At 39.5% G+C, this 21,123-nt stretch overlaps 1 protein-coding gene across 5 annotated transcripts in view; it reads right to left on the bottom strand.

Annotated features, from left to right (window-relative positions):
• Window positions 1–21,123, bottom strand: part of ADCY4 (adenylate cyclase 4) — a 54,948-nt gene that overhangs the window by 13,487 nt on the left and 20,338 nt on the right. For all 5 annotated transcript variants that reach the window (XM_072149783.1, XM_072149791.1, XM_072149800.1 and 2 more), the window contains exons 3-14: window positions 12,122–12,319; window positions 11,873–12,037; window positions 9,616–9,765; window positions 9,069–9,214; window positions 8,834–8,945; window positions 8,587–8,714; window positions 1,879–2,037; window positions 1,659–1,791; window positions 1,337–1,516; window positions 1,140–1,183; window positions 157–237; window positions 1–70 (exon numbers count right to left, since the gene is read on the bottom strand). In XM_072149783.1, the coding sequence (XP_072005884.1) occupies window positions 1–70; window positions 157–237; window positions 1,140–1,183; window positions 1,337–1,516; window positions 1,659–1,791; window positions 1,879–2,037; window positions 8,587–8,714; window positions 8,834–8,945; window positions 9,069–9,214; window positions 9,616–9,765; window positions 11,873–12,037; window positions 12,122–12,319 (1,566 nt within the window). The remainder of the gene's footprint in view (window positions 71–156; window positions 238–1,139; window positions 1,184–1,336; window positions 1,517–1,658; window positions 1,792–1,878; window positions 2,038–8,586; window positions 8,715–8,833; window positions 8,946–9,068; window positions 9,215–9,615; window positions 9,766–11,872; window positions 12,038–12,121; window positions 12,320–21,123) is intronic.

A 21,123-nucleotide genomic window follows, 5' to 3' on the forward strand; every position in this document is an offset into this window, starting at 1 on the left:
CTCTTTTTCTATGGCTTTATGGTTAAAATACAGAGTGACCCGGTTAAAATCATCAGATTTCTTCCATTGGCTGATGTGGAGAAAAAAAAATGAATCAGATTAATTGATAACTGACATAAAAAGTGCACAACATGACCATTTTTTTACATTAAGTACCTCAATGATTTAAGTTCTTCTGTAATATTGTAGATACTGTTATCAGCTGACAACTCATTTGCTTCTTTGGGGGGACGAAACCTTGAAGATAAAAGGAATGAGGGAAAAAGGATAAAAAGAACAGAAAAATACAGACCCCAAAAAAGTATTAAAAAAACAAACAAAATAGAAAGTACAACCAATACAACAAAAGCAGTAAACATACAGTATTTAAAGCTGACAATCCACTTGAGATTAAGGGCAGCAAGACATGGTAGGGAGTAGGGTGCCATCCAGACACAAAGAGTGCCATCACTCACAAATAGTGGTTGAAACAAGGATTGGACAGGTTTGCTTTAAAATGTCAGGTTTTGTGTTTCGTAATGGGGTAAACCACTGACGTAAAGGTCTAGTGGTAGTTTGTTTTCATCTCATTGACTAAATAGGTTGAGTGTAGGATCTTGGAGTGGAATGAGAACTAGTATAGCAGATTTCCAGTCCTATCAGGGCACACAGACCACAGAAAAACCATCATCGGCTCTATCAGATGCATAATCTGTAGGCTAGTTTAAACTTACCAAGTGGGCATATAGCTCGGCAAAGAGGAAAAAGGAGGATAAAATCTATACTTTTTATTATGAGATAACCCAGTGCCTTATATTCTAGTTTGGGGCCTCCTCAAAAGGAAACTAAACCACACTGCACAATGTGCGACAAGCGTATGCTCCGTTACCGTCTTGTTTGCTTTTGATGGAAGAAAAGTCAGTAAAAGTATAATGATATTGGAAAAAGCACATCAGAGACAAAGGAGTAAAAACACACACACAAAAGACAGAAAGACTCTTCTCACAAGAAGCTGTGCCGACATCAGACACATGGAAGCCACAGGACAGAAGGGCCAAGCGGGAGAACATGTAGCAAATTCTCTAAAGAGGGGGATGTGACATCACAAGGGCATGTAGGAAGCATAAAGCAGCAAGAGAGAAGAAGATTCCTGCTCCTACTTGTCAGTATTCCCGTGCTGAGGCATAGCAGACATTGGCAAATCCTATAAAAAGGACAAAATATACATGTTAAAAAAAAAAAAAAAATATATATATATATATATATATATATATATATATACACATACATACTTTTTTTTTTACTGAAGATGCAAGGATTTCTTTCTTTATTAAAGAACAGCTTTCCTGACACTTACCATAATGTGAGCATTGCTGAGGTTTTCCGGTATTAGGCTGTCCCTATGATTTAGATGAGCAAATGGCTTAGCAGCTCCCCAGGATTCTAGATAGCGAGTCATACGGACTGATGCTCTTGTCTTTGTGACCTCAGACGACTTTGTAGGCAGTATGTCATCTTCTTCACTGTCATCACTGACCTGCAAGTGCAAAGCAAAAAAAAAAAAAAAAAGTTCAGTGCTACTATGGCTTTGTGTTTCAGCTATAGGATTCTTGTCACCAAAAGATCACATGCAAAATTTTCTTCCATGTAAATATTTAGAATTATCTGTGTAAACTCACTCTGGGGTCAATCACCAAGTATGTTTTTATATTATTTTCTCGAAGGTATGGGTCTCTTTGTCCATATAGTACATCTTCAACTTCATATTCACCTCCAAGGTGTGACAGGGTAGCCTCTGTGATATGCACTCTCCTACAAAATAATGGAGAAAGTTGTTGCTTTATATAAAAAAAAAAAAAGCATAAGTTACAGAAAAATAAATTACAATGCAAATCTTACCCAGGTACTCCTCCTGCTTCCATGTGATTGGCCAGTGTTACATCATGTGACCAGACATCATACTGCCATTTTTGGAGCCCAATGACCCCACACAAAACGTTTCCTGAATGAACCCCAACACGCATATTGATATCCACACCTGTGGCTTTTCGCAATTTCCTGAAGAAACAGACAAAATAAGTTTTCAGAAAATGAACTGGACAAACATATTTGCAGCATTTTGATACCCATTTATCAATCCTGACTAATGTCCTGACTATGGAAGAGACTAGACACATGTCGGGTAGCGAGGAAATACTAAGCGCTGAAGCTGCTTTTCCGAGCATCAAATGGGACCCAAAAAGTGTGGAGACCCCAAGACATCTGATGTCCCCCTCAAAAGAATGACTACTAGTTGGACCAGGTGGTTCCCAACTCCTGCACTTACACCATGAGGCTCCATCATGTCAGCCAGCGTGTCTGCATCACAGACTTTGCCAAACTCGTATCGGCACCCCACCTTACCTCTAGTCAGGACAACACACAGGTCAGCACATTAGAGGGATCCCAGTCACCTCCACCTCATGCTCCACTTAGAACTGCGTCTTTGCATGCTGCCCCTGCAATCAAGATGGCAGCTGCTGCTACTTCTGCCTGTTTGGCTCCGCAGAATAGAGCTTCTGCGACATCCCCACCAAACCTGCAGATGCTCCGAGTGAGCCAAGTGAGCAGTCCCAAACCTGATACCTGGTCTCCTGCGCCGGTCACATAGTTTGTGAGCCCCGACCTTGGGAACATAGCGCAATGTGATAGCTCTCCGTACACATCACTACTAGGGAGGACATGGAAAGTTACCTGACCCATTTAGAAGAGTCATGCAGTACGGAACTCAATGTGGAGAGAGATGTTCAGAGACTGACTGACAGAGTTTCTTCTATGGAGCTGTCTGGGTCTGATCTAAAACCCTACTTTAAATTAAGTTAAATCATATTTCATATCTCCTATTTGCTTCACCCGCTATTTCTCAGATGCCCTAGTATTTAATCCCCCCTTCTTGGTCACTTAAGTATTGTATTTTTGTTGTTTTTCTTTGTCGATGATTCTAACAATTTTCATAGGCTTTTTGAAATCCTGTTGCATTTTATTCAATCTAGCCCAGCGGTTCTCAATCTGTGGGTCGCGACCCCGGCGGGGGTCGAATGACCAAGACACAGGGGTCGCGACCCTATTCCGTTTTTGCCGCGATTCGCGGCAAAAACGTAATAAATCATGAGCACTCACTGCTCCAGGACCTGCCGGCTGCTGTGTACAGGGGAAGCTTGAGGACCTGTGGTGATATCATCACATGACCCTCCAGCTTCTCCTCTACACAGACTCCCGCGGAACAGGCTGCTCTGCTCACTGAGTAGAAACTAGAACTTCAAGCAGCAGGGGGGCACAATTATAGTAGTTCTATTCTTGTATTGTACATAGGGGGCAGTATTATAGTAGTTCTATTCTTGTATTGTACATAGGGGGCAGTATTATAGTAGTTCTATTCTTGTATTGTACATAGGGGGCAGTATTATAGTAGTTCTATTCTTGTATTGTACATAGGGGGCAGTATTATAGTAGTTCTATTCTTGTATTGTACATAGGGGGCAGTATTATAGTAGTTCTATTCTTGTATTGTACATAGGGGGCAGTATTATAGTAGTTCTATTCTTGTACATAGGGGGCAGTATTATAGTAGTTCTATTCTTGTACATAGGGGGCAGTATTATAGTAGTTCTATTCTTGTACATAGGGGGCAGTATTATAGTAGTTCTAATCTTGTACATAGGGGGCAGTATTATAGTAGTTCTAATCTTGTACATAGGGGGCAGTATTATAGTAGTTCTAATCTTGTACATAGGGGGCAGTATTATAGTAGTTCTATTCTTGTATTGTACATAGGGGGCAGTATTATAGTAGTTATATTCTTGTACATAGGGGGCAGTATTATAGTAGTTCTATTCTTGTACATAGGGGGCAGTATTATAGTAGTTCTAATCTTGTACATAGGGGGCAGTATTATAGTAGTTATATTCTTGTACATAGGGGGCAGTATTATAGTAGTTCTATTCTTGTACATAGGGGGCAGTATTATAGTGGTTATATTATTGTACATAGGGGCAGCATTATAGTAGTTCTATAGGAGCAGTATTATAGTAGTTGTATTCTTGTACATAGGGACAGTATTATAGTAGTTCTATTCTTGTACATAGGGGGCAGTATTATAGTAGTTATATTCTTGTACATGGTTTGGGGTCACCGCAACATGAGGAACTATATTGCGGGGTCACAGCTTTAGAAAGGTTGAGAACCACTGATCTAGCCTTTGTGGCATTCCAACTGGAATTTCCTCTATAACAGTCGAACAAGCTAACTGATCTCAATATTATGTTATTATGGAAATATGTGGGATATTTATGATATCTTTTGTGTTCTTAAATAAAAGTTTCTTGACCAAATGTCAAACCACTGAAAAATTTCCCTAAAGGGAACCCATCATCCCCTTTTTCACAAAGTCACAGCTCACTGCAGGATCTGGCTGTATGCCAACTAAGAGCACAAAGTAAATTTTATGGTATTGTTAGGAAATTTTTTTTTTTTTTTAGATAAAAGGAGGGCATCATTGTGATAATAGGGCTCTCTGGGAACCTGACACTAGCTGAATTTTTGAAAAAGGTGGTGACAGGTTCCCTTTTAGAGAATTTAGTTTGGAAGGCATTAATCTACAGACATCTTAATAACTGACATCCAGATCCTGGATGCGGTTGTTGAGGTATTAAACTGCAGCAAGATGGAGCAGGACACCATTTTTTGTTAAAATATAGGTCTAGTATTGAATTAGTTCAAATCTATCAGAGACAGATTCCCTCGGATTCTGGCACGTTTGCGGCTTCAGAACGAGCTATAACAGACTATGTGTAAATTGTCTAACACTATGTGAAATAGAAAAAAAAAAAAAGGGCAGATTTGTTTAGAATTCTGTCAAATAACGGCCTGCACCAAATTTATTTAAGGTTTTATAAAGTTTACAGGCACTTTCACAACCAGTACGACAAAGGCGGCATAACCCCTGAAAAAGAGCGCCAGAATTTTGGCATGGGTTTGTGGCATAAAACTATGGCAACTAATAGGAGGTGCAAAATACAACTAGACAGTTTTATACTATTCCGCTGTATAATTAATATGGCAGAGAGTGAATAATCGGGCGCAGCACAAGACTGTCTAGTCTATCTGTCCACTGTCTTACTTTATAACAATTTTGATAAATTTGCCCCAATGTCTAGAATACATATCTTTTCTCTTGCATGCACCTCTAGCCTAGGCTCAAAAAGTTTATACTAACATTGCATGTTTGACTCCAATTGCATTGAAAGAGATACGGTATATAATAAAATTTATTGTATGTTCATAACTGATTTGGTGAATCTGTCTCTATTTTGCGGTTTGACCTTAGTTTTGGAGAAGGAAAGGATTTACATAAAGTCTTATTGTCTGAGTGGATTGCAGAATTATTACAGGTCTGCTATATTAAAAGAGAAAAGAAAAGAGTTTATATTCCAATATTGTGGAGAAAATGGAAGGAAGAGGCACAGACATTTTCAGCCACAGCTATTTCGTAGTTGCCTAGGTAACATGACAGATTTCACAAATTGGTGGATTTAAACATAGTTCCATAATAATAAAAGTATGAAGTGAAGTGGCCATGCATTACCTACTTTGAAGGAAGGATAATTTTATATTTTACTGGTTTCAGAGTGGACCGCAGAATAAAGTCACAACATTTATCATCAGAAATTCAGTTAATTTGGATGCTGTACAACTCATCATTATGTGTGCCCTAAGTTATTGGCAACAATCTGGCACTGGAAGACATACAGCATCTATCATATTAGGCAGAAGCATACCAAAGACTAACCACTTACTGCCTAGGTCTGCGCAACATCTACACCAAACTGTGTAGAGATTCCCTTGACTAGATGTGGGCACCGGCTATTAAAATGGGCAAACAATAGCCAATCGATATTTCAATGCTTTGTGCAAGCCTACATTGCTCTACTGTTTATTTGGTGAAATAAAAGGAGTCATTAAAATAACATTTTCACTTTTTATCGACCACTGAGCATTTATTTTTGACAAGTACACTGGGGTCCAACTGATCACTATTTTCACCCTTGTGAAGCTTCTTGCTTCACAAAAAAGAAAAACATGTTTTAATGACCAAACAAGATATCAAAAGAAGATGAATTTCCAGGCAAAACATTAGGGCCACTCAGACATCACATTAACCCCTCCACAACTTCAACAGCAGTTCTGCCATGTCCTGCCGTCCTGACAGCTCGGCACACACACAGCCGCTAGTAAGAGGAGATAGAGGAGCTATGGAGTTAATACGGAGGTGCAGCTGACCTGTTCTGTGTGTGAGCCTGAGCAGTGTAGCACCCGGTCTCGGCCCCTCGCTGACCCAAGGCTTTTTCTCTGTAGCCGGGTAAGAGTGGGCAGAGCTACCATAAGCCACAGCCATTTTACATCCCAATGTCTCTGGACTAGCACATGAAAGTCTGGTCTCTCTATACACACATGTACATATTATATGGTCTGGGGCATGAGCCATAGTCTGGACTAGGTAGGGGGCTGCGGAGTTAGCCATGGTAGAGTCTGGGGATTTGGTAGTCAGCTACGGGATGGAGAGGGGGTCCGGAGCGTCGGCCATACTCTGGTCTGTAGGTAGAAAATTTGAGACCAAAACAAAAAAAAAAAAAAAAAATCACTTGTGCCCCATAATTTAATGCATGAAGTAAAATTACTATAATTGTCTCAATTGGCTATGGATACTTCACAGACCCAGAGATATCCACCCTTAAAGTTGTACTAAAAATTTTAGATTTTTCAGTGTAGCTTTCCATTTTCATCACTTTTACTGCGGCTTCTTTGAAGCATCCAAACAGATTCCTTATATCACGTTAAAGGGGAGACACTCGTGTTTATTATGACGCCAAAATTGTGTTTCTCCTGAAGCCGTCTCATTTTAACTCCTTCATTACAATGTGCGATTGGTACATTGTAATAAAGGATGTGGTAAATCTCCATGTACTGCCATACTGTAGTATGGCAGTATATGGTAGGATTAATTAGATAACCTAGAGTTAAAGTACCCTAGGGGGTCTGAAAAAAAGTAAAAAATAAAGATTACTGTAAAAATTCAAATCACCCCCCCTTTCCCTAGAACTGATATAAACAGTAAAAACCATGTCATACCATACCAACATGTTAAGTATTGCTGCCAGGGGCGTAACTACAGTGGTAGCAGCCGCTATGGGGCCCGCAGTGTCAGAAGGCCCCATCATCCGACCTGACACAAAGAATGGAGGATGTGCACCATTATATCTATATTGTACTGCACATTGTCCAGCATAATATGTATATAACATATACTGTTATGAATATATGCATATATATCTGTGATGTGTATATGTATGCAAGTATGTTGCATATGGCACTGTATGCATGTGTATATGCACATGAGTGAATTTATATGTGATTGGAACTCGCATGTGTGAGTATACTAATATGTATATTATTTAAGTGGGAAGGGGGGCCCCATGCAGTAGCCTGCTAGGGGGCCCCGTCTCTCCTTGTTACGCCACTGATTGCTGCATCCCAAAATGTCCGATCAAAATATAATAACGTTTTACCCAGGGTTTAACCCCGTAACAGAAAATAGTGTCCAAATTCTAAAATGCCATTTTTTTGCCATTTTAAAAAATTCAAGAATTCAATAATAAGTGATCAATGTGCAGTCCCTAAAACACTCTGTACACTTACGAATGAAAGTTAGCACCAGAAGATGGCAAAAAGAGAGTTTGTACAGATGATTTGAAAACATAAGATCTATATAAATTCGGTATACCCATGATCGTACCGACCCAAAAGAATAAAGCAAACATTTGGGGTGCACAGTGAAAGATGTAAAATTCGAGCTAACAAGAAAATGGCGAAAATGTGTTTTTCACCAATTTTACAGCATGTGGATTTTTTTTTTTCGGCTTCCCAGTACACGGCATGGAATATAAAATACCATCTCTATGAAGTGCAATTTGTTACGCAGAAAACAAGCTCTTTAGATAGAAAAATCAAAAGGTTATAGATTTTTGAAGGTGGAGAATAAAAAAAGGAACTGCAAAAACAAAAAAGGGGTCAAATCTGTCTTTTATATAAAATGTTCTCTCATCTAACATTCATATTTACAGACAAGACAACTGTCATGTGAATAATCCAAAAAGAGAGCACTGGATCCACGTCTATTCACAACATGAGTTTCATTGTCAGAATTTTAAATGTGCCATAAATTAGCAATAAAACAGGTATAAAGCCAAGACTTTATCACTATTAGTTTAGTTTATAGGCTTTTCCTGATGCAGAGCAGATCATTCATTACAAAATGAAATTATGGAATGATAGCAATTAAGTTTACCGGGGAATGTTGAAGTCACAAAATTGTGTTGTGGGTCTTAATGAATATATTACCAGGGCCATTGTGGAATCAGACCAGGTCATTAATTACTTCCCCTAAATTAAAAGTCATTTGGCAGCTTACAGTGAAATTACACAACCTGTAATGAGATTCTTGACTTTCAAATAAAGCGCAATGAAAACAGCACATTACATAGCACTGCGGGAATATCAAAATGTTCTCACCGGATAGCCTGGCACATATCTAATCCCATCTGTACACAGTTCTTGGCATGGTTTGGCAAGCATTCTGGTAGCCCTGACACACAGTAATAGCAGTCACCCAAAATCTTGATGCGCATGCAGTAGTTTTCCTGCAAAAGACAAAACATCCTCTTTGTGAAAAGTGATTCAGAAGAAGATTCTAGAAGCCACATTGATATTTATGTACATCTCAGTGGTCAGCCAGTCATTCATACTCTTCACCACTCACCTTGGCAATCTGATCAAACTTCCCAAAAAGCTCATTTAACATGAGTACCAACTCTTTGGGGGAACATTCACTGGAGAGTAACGTGAAGCCGACAATGTCTGCATAAAGGATGCTGCAAGACAAAACATAAGATTTATCTGTGGATTTGTCAGACCATCTGCAGAGAAAACACAGCGATGTAGGAATATATAATTGATATAAGGTTCAAGGGCAACATTTTTTATTTTTTACTCACCTTACATCCTTGTGCCGCTTGATATAAAGATTGTGAAAGTTGTTAGTGCTTTCTTGCTGTGGTCGTTTTTCTTTTAATCTCGCTATGATTTCTTCTTTCATCTCGGTTGCAATATACTGTGGCAGGATTGAAAGCAGCAGCTGCTCCTGGGTGGTGGGAAAATAGAGCGTAAGACACAAAAGAACATTCATGCCCACCAAAGGACTAGCGCTAAATAGCCAAGTCAACTGTATCAATAATACATTAAAAACCTCTACTAGGAGACAAAATCAATGAAGAAAATTTTTGATTGAAATATTGATGAAAGGCAACAAGTAAAGCAAATCGCTGCACAGTATGTCAATACCTATCATTTTTGAATTGTTTAGTCTCACTAACACACACAAATTGATAAGAATTCCAATGCAGCAAAACCAACAGAAGTCCAAGTCTACGGATAAAGTAAAAAGTGGTTCATTGCAGGAAACCTACTAAAAACAAAAAGAACTCTCAGACAGAACACTTTAATATGGCTAGCCATGGGAATCCAAACAAAATTTTAGCGTACCTGCTGTCTCTCCTGCGAGTACAATTTGCGGCGAGAATGAATGAAGTTGATCGCTTCATGGTAAGTGTCCTTTAATGCACTTTCGGTGACCCGTTTGTGATAACCTCCAACCACATTCCCACACAGCAAGATGACCACATCTGCTATGATCTGATGAAAGGCAGAACACAAAGTCTTTTAATAGTAAAAAATCAAAAGTCTCAAGTCCTCAAAAAACAAAAACCACACATTTACAACTTTCATAAAATAAATCTCAAATCACTACAGTATACAGATGATGTGTGCCATGGAAGGAAAAAAAAAATTCTCATCAAATTAAGTGATCAAAAAGTATTTACCTCATATACTCGTTTATAAGCAGTTTTTCAGCACAAAAAAAAAGTGCTGAAAAACCTCACCTTGGCTTATACACAAGTAAAAACAAAAAAACAAACAAAAAAAAAAAAAAAAAAACTTACCGACTCACCTTCCGGCACCCCAGATGCTTGGCTCCACTTCTGTCTTCTCCGTGAAGCTTTGGTCCCCTGCAGAGACGCTGCTATGCGCTCTGCTGACCAGCGCACACTATGACATTATCAGCGGCCACATCATAGTGTGCACCAGCCGGCGGAGCGCTTGGTCGCGGCTCTGCTTGCTGTTACAGCGGACAGAAGAGGGGGGGACCGGAGCATCACGGAGAAGATAAAAGAGGAGCTGGGCTGAGCATCGGGGAGCCGCGCCGAACATCGGGATCACCCAAAGGGGAGTATGCAAGTTTTTTTTTTTTTTTTTTTTAAGTGCTGGGCAAACTGGGGGCTGGCTGGCTGGCTAATAAAGGGTACTGGCTGGCTGTATACTCCTGGGGGCAGGCTGGCTGTATACTACTGGGGGGGGCTGTGACCAATGCATTCCCCACCATCGGCTTATACTCGAGTCAATAGGTTTTCCCAGTTTTTGGTGGCAAAATTAGGGGTCTTGGCTAATGCTCGTATCGGCTTATATACTGGAGTATACATGTTACTCTAAAACCATAGTAATGCAAAAACACTTAGCCATCAGGCTTTTATTCTCCAAAATTATTCAAACATAAAAACCTTATTAGTAAAGGTACAGCCATATTCCTAGGGATTAAAAGTGGTGACTGGAGTGAAAAAAACATCCCAAGAGGATATATAGTATGTGAAAAATTCAGCTAAGTAAAAAAAATAATAATAATAGCCCTCATGTGGGAATCTTGTACAGGAGAAAAAGTGTAGCGAACTGTGGCATAGTCCAACACTGAGGGGGCAATATGCTTACTATACTTCTAAATAAATGCATTAAAGTTTGAGTTTTCAAAAATTGGGTCACTTGGTGGTGGTTTCCAATGTTCTAGTATCTCAGGGACTTCCTGACAAACAGTAATTCTACATCCACAGGTGGGAAATACCCCTAGGTGAAAAAAATTGCCTGGGGTGTAATTTGTCTTTAATAATAATTAATAATAATAATTCCTTTATTTATATAGCGCACACAGATTATGCAGCGCTGCATAGAGTTTGTCTAATCAGTCCTTGTCCCCAATGGGGCTCACAATCTAATCAACCTACCAGTATGTTTTGGATTGTGGGAGGAAACCAGAGGACCCATAGGAAACTCACGCAAACACAGAGAGAACATACAAACTCTTTGCAGATGTTGACCCTGGGACTTGAACCCAGGTCTCCAGCAATGCAAGGCTGTAATGCTAACCACTAAGCCAACATTGCTGCCCAGACTTTAAATCCTTTGTGAAAATGATATATTTTAGGTCACAGTGAATTTCTTCTGGCAAGAAAAAAAAAAAGCATTTTTGCATCCCAATTCTATTTAACACCTCTGGGGTCAAATGCTCAATACATGCCTAGATAAATTTAGAGCAGGTATGGAATGCAGAATCTGGTCACTTGCAGGGTTTCTGCACTGTTCTTGTACATCGGACCCTCCGCCATATTCGCCCTCCAAAAGCCCAATGACACTCCTTTCCTTCTGTGCCAATCCAGCAGTTCATATCTACATGTGTGGTGTTGGGATATTTAGGAGAAATTGTGTCACACACTGGGGTGCACTTTCACAATTAACCCCTAATGAACATGAAAAGTTTAGAAATTCAAGACTTAAAAAAAAAAAAAATCTAAATCAAATTATGAAGAAAAGCTTGTATATTCGGAGGGAAATTGTTTCTAATGCAAATATGTAATCCTTTCAAAATCAATTCTAGCCAGAACTGGAATTTATAGTAGTCTGGATAGATTCCTACCTGCAAGGCAAATTCTCCAGAAGTTGGATGACTTGTTGAAGATACGTAAACACTGAGAACAATGATATGTGATATGGAGCAGCTAATCCCAGCAAAGATTGCCCCTTTCATACATAAAGGTAGCATGGTATACAGGCTGACAGTCACAAACAACGTCCAATAAACCTAAGAGACAGAACATGGCATATTTGAATAAACAGAAGGACACACTAGATCAACACACTACAGCATCAACATTATTCTAGTTACCTGATCCCATGGAGTCACAATGTTGCTAGTGAATATAAATACATAGCCCATGGTGACTAAACATCCCCAGATGATAAGAGCCAACAGTTTCATCCCCTTCTGCAGCACACTTTTTATGCACACGAGGATGAAAAGTAGTGCAAATACTCCCAGGGCACAGAAAATACTTATCAGGAAGCCCGCGTTGTCCGAGAAGCTCTGCAGAGTGAAAACACAAGAAAAAGATGTCACACCACCCTCTCCTTGAAATGTTATAGGCTGTAAATCATCTACATCTGAATCTTTAAATGTCACGTTAATCCTTTAAATGCACTAACATAAACATGTACATTCCAACTACAATGGAGATCTGGGATGGTGCAGTAGGTGGCATGTCACACCTAGTTTATTTCTTACCCAATACCAATGGCCTGAATACTCTTCATGCGTTGCCAGTAACCTGACTTCTTACCCCCACGTTGGAAACAATACTAACAGTTGTCACCTTTTTCACTTAGTACAACCCAAAGCACAACTATAAAAAGTTATGTTTACTATAAACATGGTAGGAAAAGCCTTGCTGTACTAAACACAGGTGAGTACAGTGCCCCAGCCTTGGAAAGTCTGATAATAAAAGTACTATAGGTTGCTGCATGTTATCCTCAAGTCTGCAGTCAACAGCAGCCGCTGGCGAGATGGAAGAATAGCTCCACAAGGTTTATGTAAATATAGAATATAATGCAGGAGTCTACTACTACAAGATTGAATTTAGATCAAACCTCCTGATACAGAGAATTATTGTCAAGTCACAGAATTTACTAGCTTGACTACTTTACTTTAAAGGGGTATTCCCATTACAGCAAATTTGTGTTAATGTTTTTATGATAAAAAGTTATACGATTTTCCAATATACTTTCTGTATCAAATTCTCATGGTTTACTAGATCTCTGTCATTCTATAGAAAGCTTCTATGTTCACTTCCAGTGACCAGAAATCTGACCATGGTCACACAGGTGCACGGCTCGTTACTTCACAGAGAGTAATCGGAGCTGTGTGATATAACGAGCCGTGCACCTGTGTGACCATGGTGAGATTTCTGTCCACTGGAAGTAAACATAGAAGCTTTCTATAGAATGACAGCAAGCAGAGATCTAGAAGACCGCGAGCAATTGATACAGAAAGTATATTGGAAAATCGTATAACTTTTTATCATAAAAACATTAAAATTATTTAGTTGAAATGGGAATACCCTTTAATATAAAGTCAGGCCACAATTGGAGAAGGTGCTGGTAGCATTTCACATACAAAAGTTTTGTTACATAAATGTTACTAAGTGGACCCTGAAGGGAGATCTCAGGACAGCTACTTTTAGCACAGGTTGTTACCATATGCCCAGAAGCTGATCCTTCATGCAGATGTAAACAAACCATTGCAAAAAGCAGAGCAGAAATCTCCCCTCAGGGACCACTTTGTAACTTAATCCATTGTACAAAGTCAGGGCTTTATGCATGTGCATTGGACTTGGAAAACAAGCCACAAGTTATTGAGTCCTGCATTTCTCAGCCTGTGTGAACATGGCCTGAAAAATGTATAAGGGACAGCTATTATTTGTTTGTTTAAAAGCCACTGTCAAAGGAGAGATCCAAGTTCTGCATTAAGGAACAGCAGGAAAGCAGAAAAAAAAAAAGATTCCATGCTTTTGTTTTTGGAAATCCATCTTTAATAAATGTTATAACCAGGGGTTAATTGATGTGCATGGATTATTACAGTAGCAATTACTGGAATTTGTAACATTCCATTATTCTGGAAAGCAGCTTCTTTACTGAAGAGCAGTACACAGCAGACATGTATTTGCTGAACTGGCCCTTCCAGATTTGCAGATGCAGAATCTTATTCTATAAGGAACTAATTAGAAGCTAATTGAGCACTTTTCTCCAGTTAGCTCATATTGTCAGCAATAGCAACTGGCAGAGCAATACTAGATTTATTTTTATCTCATATAGATGAAGATCCACAATGGATAGGGCATTTATTCTAAGCAAGAGCTCATGCAGACATGAGGATTTTGGGAGTGTGCTAGGCATCCTCAACAACAAGCACACGTCCCCATTCACTGCTTGTGATGCAAAAGATAGAGGAGGTCCTGATCCTGTCCAAGTTTGTGTATTGGGGAGTATTTTTTGACTGTCTTTGGCGCATGAGCAGCACTCACCTGGCGACTACACAAGCAAGCATGAAACTGCAAGTCTTGTGTTCAGGAAGCTAACTGATAGGCTGGAAGTAACCATTTCCTTTTCCCAATCCTTTAAAGGTCATCCACACCCATCTACATGGTATGGGGTCACTTTTTTCCTGAAGGTGCTGGGAAGAATATACTGCAGCTAAATGCACTGCGGTGTAGGTCTTTTTCAGCGATGCTTCTATAAATCTGTACAACTTTTGATATAAGACAAAAGTCATAACAACCAAGAGAGTGTATAGCCTGTTAAGTTACATACCATAAAATCTTTCCCTTGTCAAACTGATCGGGGGACATATATGAGACCTTGGGGTATATCTGGGGTATATCTGCTAGCATTTTGCTATAGAGTTTTGCTTCATTTGTACTTTCTCTCTTCCTGCTACCACGGAGTTTAAATAATTTGTAATGAAGCAAAGAACATAAATGGCAAAATGTAGCCAATTATCTGCAACAACAGAGAATACCATGCGAGAGCCTGGTGCTAAGACCCCACAGCGGCCTGCAGCCCATAGGCAAAGGGAGGGGGCCATTCCCTCCAATGAACATAAATAGAATGGCATTAACAGATGTCCTTTTTCTTTTCTGATTTTTTCTTGCCTAGGTCACTGGGGGACACACGAGATGTCCCAAAGCATTCCAATGGAGAAAGAAAAAAAATGCAAGTACAGGATAATACCTCTATCCTCTAGGATAGCAAAAACGGGAAAGGAGAATTTGATTTAACAACCACAAAACAAATGGAGCAGTCAGTTGAGAAGTGGATGGATAGAAGCATCAGAACAATTAGGGGCGCCCATTCAAAGGCACATAATGGAGTTAACGCCAAAGCAGGTCTTCTGGAGGTATTGGGGGCCCTCCATACAGCCAAGTATGTTATTTTATTTTCTATTTAAACAAGAGAGGAATTAGACAGTGAGGCAGCATGGGATGACCTGCTCAGAGGAACCCTGGAATATCAACGTGCATAGTTTCTGCCACACTTAAATGTAGAGGAGCTAAACTCAGGAAAATATCTCCTCTGAGGCTCTAACGTGTCTACATGTTAAGTTTTTCAGATGCAGTTTTTGATGTCCAAACTAGCTTCTCTCAATGATATGTTCACACCCATGGGCTCCAAAAACTGCATCCAAAAAACTGAATATGTTGAACATGTTGCGTTTTGGAATAACAGATGAGAGGTAATATGCCAAAATTACATTACTGTTTACATTTGTTACCACATGTGTTAACAAAACATGCGTTAATATCGCATTTACGAAGCGTATAAACGCAAATGTTAACAGTGATGTAATCTGGCAAATCACCTCTGTTGTAATGCGTTTCAAACGTAATCAAATCACAACGTGTGAACGCGACTTAGAAAACATATCTGTTGTTGGGAAACTTTAGTGATTACCCTATTATACACTTTAGGTTATTATAACTATGGGTTATCTCTAAGCACTTAGCACTTTACAAGATGATGCGATCATATGTCAAAATAGTGTATATTTACAGTGGCACTAGCACTTTACGGTGAATCTATAATGGTTTGCACATCATTTGTAAGAAAACCCCTAAAGCCTCTCTCCAGGGTCTCATTCTGGAGGGGAAGAATTGTGGGTCCAGCAAGATGACCTCTAAAGATAATGCAGCCTAGTCCACACCTCCTCACTTTTCCCACAGTTCCAAACAGCCAATGAAGTGTCGCTTTAAAATAGCGCTGAAAGCAGCATCTCTTTAGTGGGACTGCAGTTTAGCCTGGGACTGCAGGAAGATCTGGTATATTTGGTCCTATTTGGTGAACTCTGTCCTGGGGTGATGGTCTGAGTGCCCACAGATATGGCTCTGAGTGCCACTTATGCCACCCGTGCCATCGGTTCGCCACAACTAGCCTAGGCCAGTGATGGCTAACCTTTTAGAGCTGGAGTGCCCAAACTTCAACTTAAAGCCACTTATTTATTGCAAAGTGCCAGCACAGCAATTTAAGCAGTAATTTTTTTCTCCTTTTTCTTTGACAATTTTTAATCGTTCAGCCTCCTAAGGACACCAACACAGTTGAAAGGAGGAGGGAAAATTCATCATTGTAGGAAGATTCTCCAGGAAGATTCTTTGAGTCCTGTCTGGTGAACTTCATTCTGTGGTGATGGCCTGGGTGCCCACACAGAGGGCTCCGAGTGCCGCCTCTGGCACCAGTGCCATAGGTTTGCCACCACTGGCCTAGGCCATAGCCTATGGGGAACCTTTTAGAGACCATGTTCCCGAACTGCTTAGATAAGTGAGTTTTTGTTTGCAAAGTGCCAACATAGTAATTTAGCCCAAAATTACCGACAATACCACTATATAAGGGCCAAATAATACTGCTACGTGATGACTACCACCATTCTAACATTAATAGCAATATACCGATTATAAAACTAACATTTACTATCTAAATGCTAATATTACCAATAAGATCAATACAAAGAAAGTATAATGAAATATATTACCACCAAACAGTTAGTTCTCGGTTTGAAACCTAGAGCCGGACGAGTAGCAAAGCATTGAGTAATACACTCCCTGCTCTGGGGATACACCCAGCAGCCCACAGAACCAAAGGGGAATTCACATTTCAGAACCAAGTTTACTATCATTGGTTACCTTAGGTTAACCCCTAGGGGACTCAGCCTCTTTTGGCCTTAAAGGGGTATTCTCGTCTGGGCATTCACATTCAGTTTCATTAATCTGCCATATATAAACATTTGTTCAATTAGATGTTATTAAACAATATGTTTCTGTGTGAAGATAATTTCTCATAAATGTAGTCATTTTGTCCCTAAGAAACGAGATGGCTTCCTCGGATACGGCCACCTCTGCTTGAGGGATTGCACAAAGAAACAAAAGGTTTTTGTATATGAAATGTCTGGGATTTACTACATGTCCCACAGCCGTCCTGTGGTAATTATCGCTGAATCCTGGAGGTCAGACAGGACTCAATAGCTCATGTCTGGCCACCGCTGCCAGAGTGTGACGTGGTCGTATCCGAGGAAGCCATCTCGTTTCTAAGGGACAGAATGACTACATTTATGAGAAATTATCTTCACACAGAAACATTTTTTTTAATAACATCCAATTGAAGAAATGTTTATAAATGGAAGATTAGTGAAACTGAATGTGAATGCCCAGGCGAGAATACCCCTTTAAGGACGCTGACCCATTTTTCAAATCTGCCCTGTGTCACTATAAGTGGTTATAGTTTTGGAACGCTATGAGATATCAAGGGGATTTTGAGACCGTTTTCTCATGACACATTGTACTTCAATTTAGTTTAAAAACGCAAAAGATTTCATCCAAATTTTTAGTTATGGAAAAAAAAAAAAACTACATTTGGCAAAAATTTGGAAATATTCTTTGTTTTCAACGTTCTAAATTCTCTACTTTTGATGCAGATATCACCCAAATAAATTCATAACTTACATTTCCCAAATGTCTGCTTTATGTTGGATGGTTTTTTAAGATTTTACTAGAATGTTACGAGGCTCAGAATTTAGGTGCCATTTTTCACATTTTTTGTAAAATCACCAAAACCCGTATTTAGATGGACCTGCTCAACTTCTAAACGACACAGAGAGGCCTAAATAATAGCAAGACTCATAAACCACCCCATTATGGAAACTACACCCCTCAATGTATGAAAAACCACTTTTAAGAAGTCTGTTAAACCTGTAGGTGTTTTATAGGGGTTAAAACAAAATGGAGGTGCAGTCTGCAAATTGTAATATTTTTTCACAATACACTCATTTTGGGTGGAAAATTAAACATTTACAATGGATAAAATGAAAAAAAGGCTCCACAAAGTTTGATACCCAATTTCTCCCGAGTACACCGATACCCGACACCGATATGTGGTGGTAACCTGCTGTATGGGCGCACGGCCGGGCATAGAAGGGAAGGAGGCGCCATGCAGATCAGATTTGCTATGTCACATTGTACAGGCTATAATTTTTTTTATTTTTTTATTGTGGACCTATAGGGGCTTATTTCTTTTGCCACATGAGATGCACTTTTCTGGTACTTAATTTTGGGGCATCTATAGCTAATTGGTGAGATTTTATTAAAGGAAACCTACCACTTGAAGTGGCAGGTATAAGAGGGAACTACCAAGCACCAGCTCAGGGTGAGCTGGTGCCGGAGCTTATTTTTGTTAGTGTTTTAAACCACAGTATTGTGGTTTAAAACACTTTTTAAACTGTATGGCCGAAGCTGCTTCGGTGCAGGGAGGTACGCACTCTCATTCGCTTCCTATGTAGCCACATGCACGGTCGCGTGCATAGTGCGCCGAGTGCGTACCTCCCTGCACCGAGGCAGCTTCAGCCATACAGTTTAAAAAGAGTTTTAAACCGCAATACTGCGGTTTAAAACACTAACAAAAATAAGCTCCGGCACCAGCTCAGCCTGAGCTGGTGCTCGGTAGTTCCCTCTTATACCTGCCACTTCAAGAGGTAGATTTCCTTTAACTCTTTGTTGGTGGAGGAAATGAAAATCATAAAATTTTAGGAAACTTTTTTTTTTTTTTTTTTTTTTGGTCGTTAACCATACCATAAAAATAGTATATTATTTTTATTCTATGGGTCGCCACGATTACGAAAAGACCTCATTTATATAGATTTTTTATTTTTTCTCATTTTTACTGAAAAAAAAGTAATTTGTCAAAAATGTTGTTACCTTATATACTCGAGTATAAGCCTAGTTTTTCAGCACAAAATATTGTGCTGAAAACCCAAACTCGGCTTATACTCGAGTAAAAAATATATAGGTTTTACCAGGTTTTTGTGGTAAAATTAGGGGCTTCGGCTTATACTTGGGTCGGCTTATACTCGAGTATATACGGTAAGCATCACCGTGCATACATTTTTTATTTTTCGCCTCACAAATCTGTTTAAGGGCTTATTTTTTGCGAGAAGGATTGTTCTTTTTAGTGGTCTTATTTTAGAGTGCATAACAATTTTTAAATCACTTTTTAGAGCATTTTTTTTATAGGGTATTAATTAAAAATGATCTTTTTTCGGAACATTTTTGCGTTTTTTTCCGCGTTTACTGTGCGGGTCCAGTAACGATTCTGTTTTATTATACAGATTGTTACGGAGGCGGCAATACCAAATATGCAGGGTTTTTTTGTGTTTTTTTAAGTGTTTATGGGAAAGTGACATTTTAGGGGCTCATATTTTAATGTATTTATTTTTTTATTTATTCTATTATGTGTAGTGTTCAGTGTTTTTCACTTTTTTTTTTACTTCTACATACTTGAACTAGCGATGCTCTGATCGCTGGTTAAAGTTCAATACACTGCTCTAAAATGCTATTTTATTTTAGAGCAGTGTAATCGTTCTGGCATGCCCATGCATACTCAGACACTTTACAGTCAGACCCGGAAGGGGTCTGACTGCCAGGGAGATCGGGCAGCTCCGGGCACATGCCAGTCCTCGGAGCTGCCCAGAAATGGAGCCAATCCATAGCGCAAACACCCTTACACGCCGCGTTCATGCTTGACCGCGGTGTGTAAGGGGTTAACAACCGCAATTGGAGTCGGCTCCGATCGCAGGTGTTACAGCGCAGGCCGACAGCTGTGATAGACAGCTGACAGCTGCTGCTTCTGGTGCCAGCTCCGTTCGAGAGCCGGTGCCAGAAGCAGGACGTTATAGCACATCCGCGTGCGCTTAGCATGTAGCCCCAGGGACGTACTATAACGTCCTGGTGCGCCTAGGGGTTAAGACTACCAATTGACTGCGAGTATACAAGATCCACTGGCTAAGGGGGTGGGGGGGGAGGGGAGGCGCGGAAATCACTGCTGGTTTGCCTGGGAAAGTGGCGGAATGAATATATTATTGAGCCAACTAACAAAAATAAGCTCCGGCACCAGCTCAGCCTGAGCTGGTGCTCGGTAGTTCCCTCTTATACCTGCCACTTCAAGAGGTAGATTTCCTTTAACTCTTTGTTGGTGGAGGAAATGAAAATCATAAAATTTTAGGAAACTTTTTTTTTTTTTTTTTTTGGTCGTTAACCATACCATAAAAATAGTATATTATTTTTATTCTATGGGTCGCCACGATTACGAAAAGACCTCATTTATATAGATTTTTTATTTTTTCTCATTTTTACTGAAAAAAAAGTAATTTGTCAAAAATGTTGTTAAGCATCACCGTGCATACATTTTTTATTTTTCGCCTCACAAATCTGTTTAAGGGCTTATTTTTTGCGAGAAGGATTGTTCTTTTTAGTGGTCTTATTTTAGAGTGCATAACAATTTTTAAATCACTTTTTAGAGCATTTTTTTTATAGGGTATTAATTAAAAATGATCTTTTTTCGGAACATTTTTGCGTTTTTTTCCGCGTTTACTGTGCGGGTCCAGTAACGATTCTGTTTTATTATACAGATTGTTACGGAGGCGGCAATACCAAATATGCAGGGTTTTTTTGTGTTTTTTTAAGTGTTTATGGGAAAGTGACATTTTAGGGGCTCATATTTTAATGTATTTATTTTTTTATTTATTCTATTATGTGTAGTGTTCAGTGTTTTTCACTTTTTTTTTTACTTCTACATACTTGAACTAGCGATGCTCTGATCGCTGGTTAAAGTTCAATACACTGCTCTAAAATGCTATTTTATTTTAGAGCAGTGTAATCGTTCTGGCATGCCCATGCATACTCAGACACTTTACAGTCAGACCCGGAAGGGGTCTGACTGCCAGGGAGATCGGGCAGCTCCGGGCACATGCCAGTCCTCGGAGCTGCCCAGAAATGGAGCCAATCCATAGCGCAAACA

This window comes from Engystomops pustulosus, chromosome 1, assembly GCF_040894005.1.
Source record: "Engystomops pustulosus chromosome 1, aEngPut4.maternal, whole genome shotgun sequence".
In the NCBI taxonomy this organism is placed as follows: domain Eukaryota; kingdom Metazoa; phylum Chordata; class Amphibia; order Anura; family Leptodactylidae; genus Engystomops; species Engystomops pustulosus.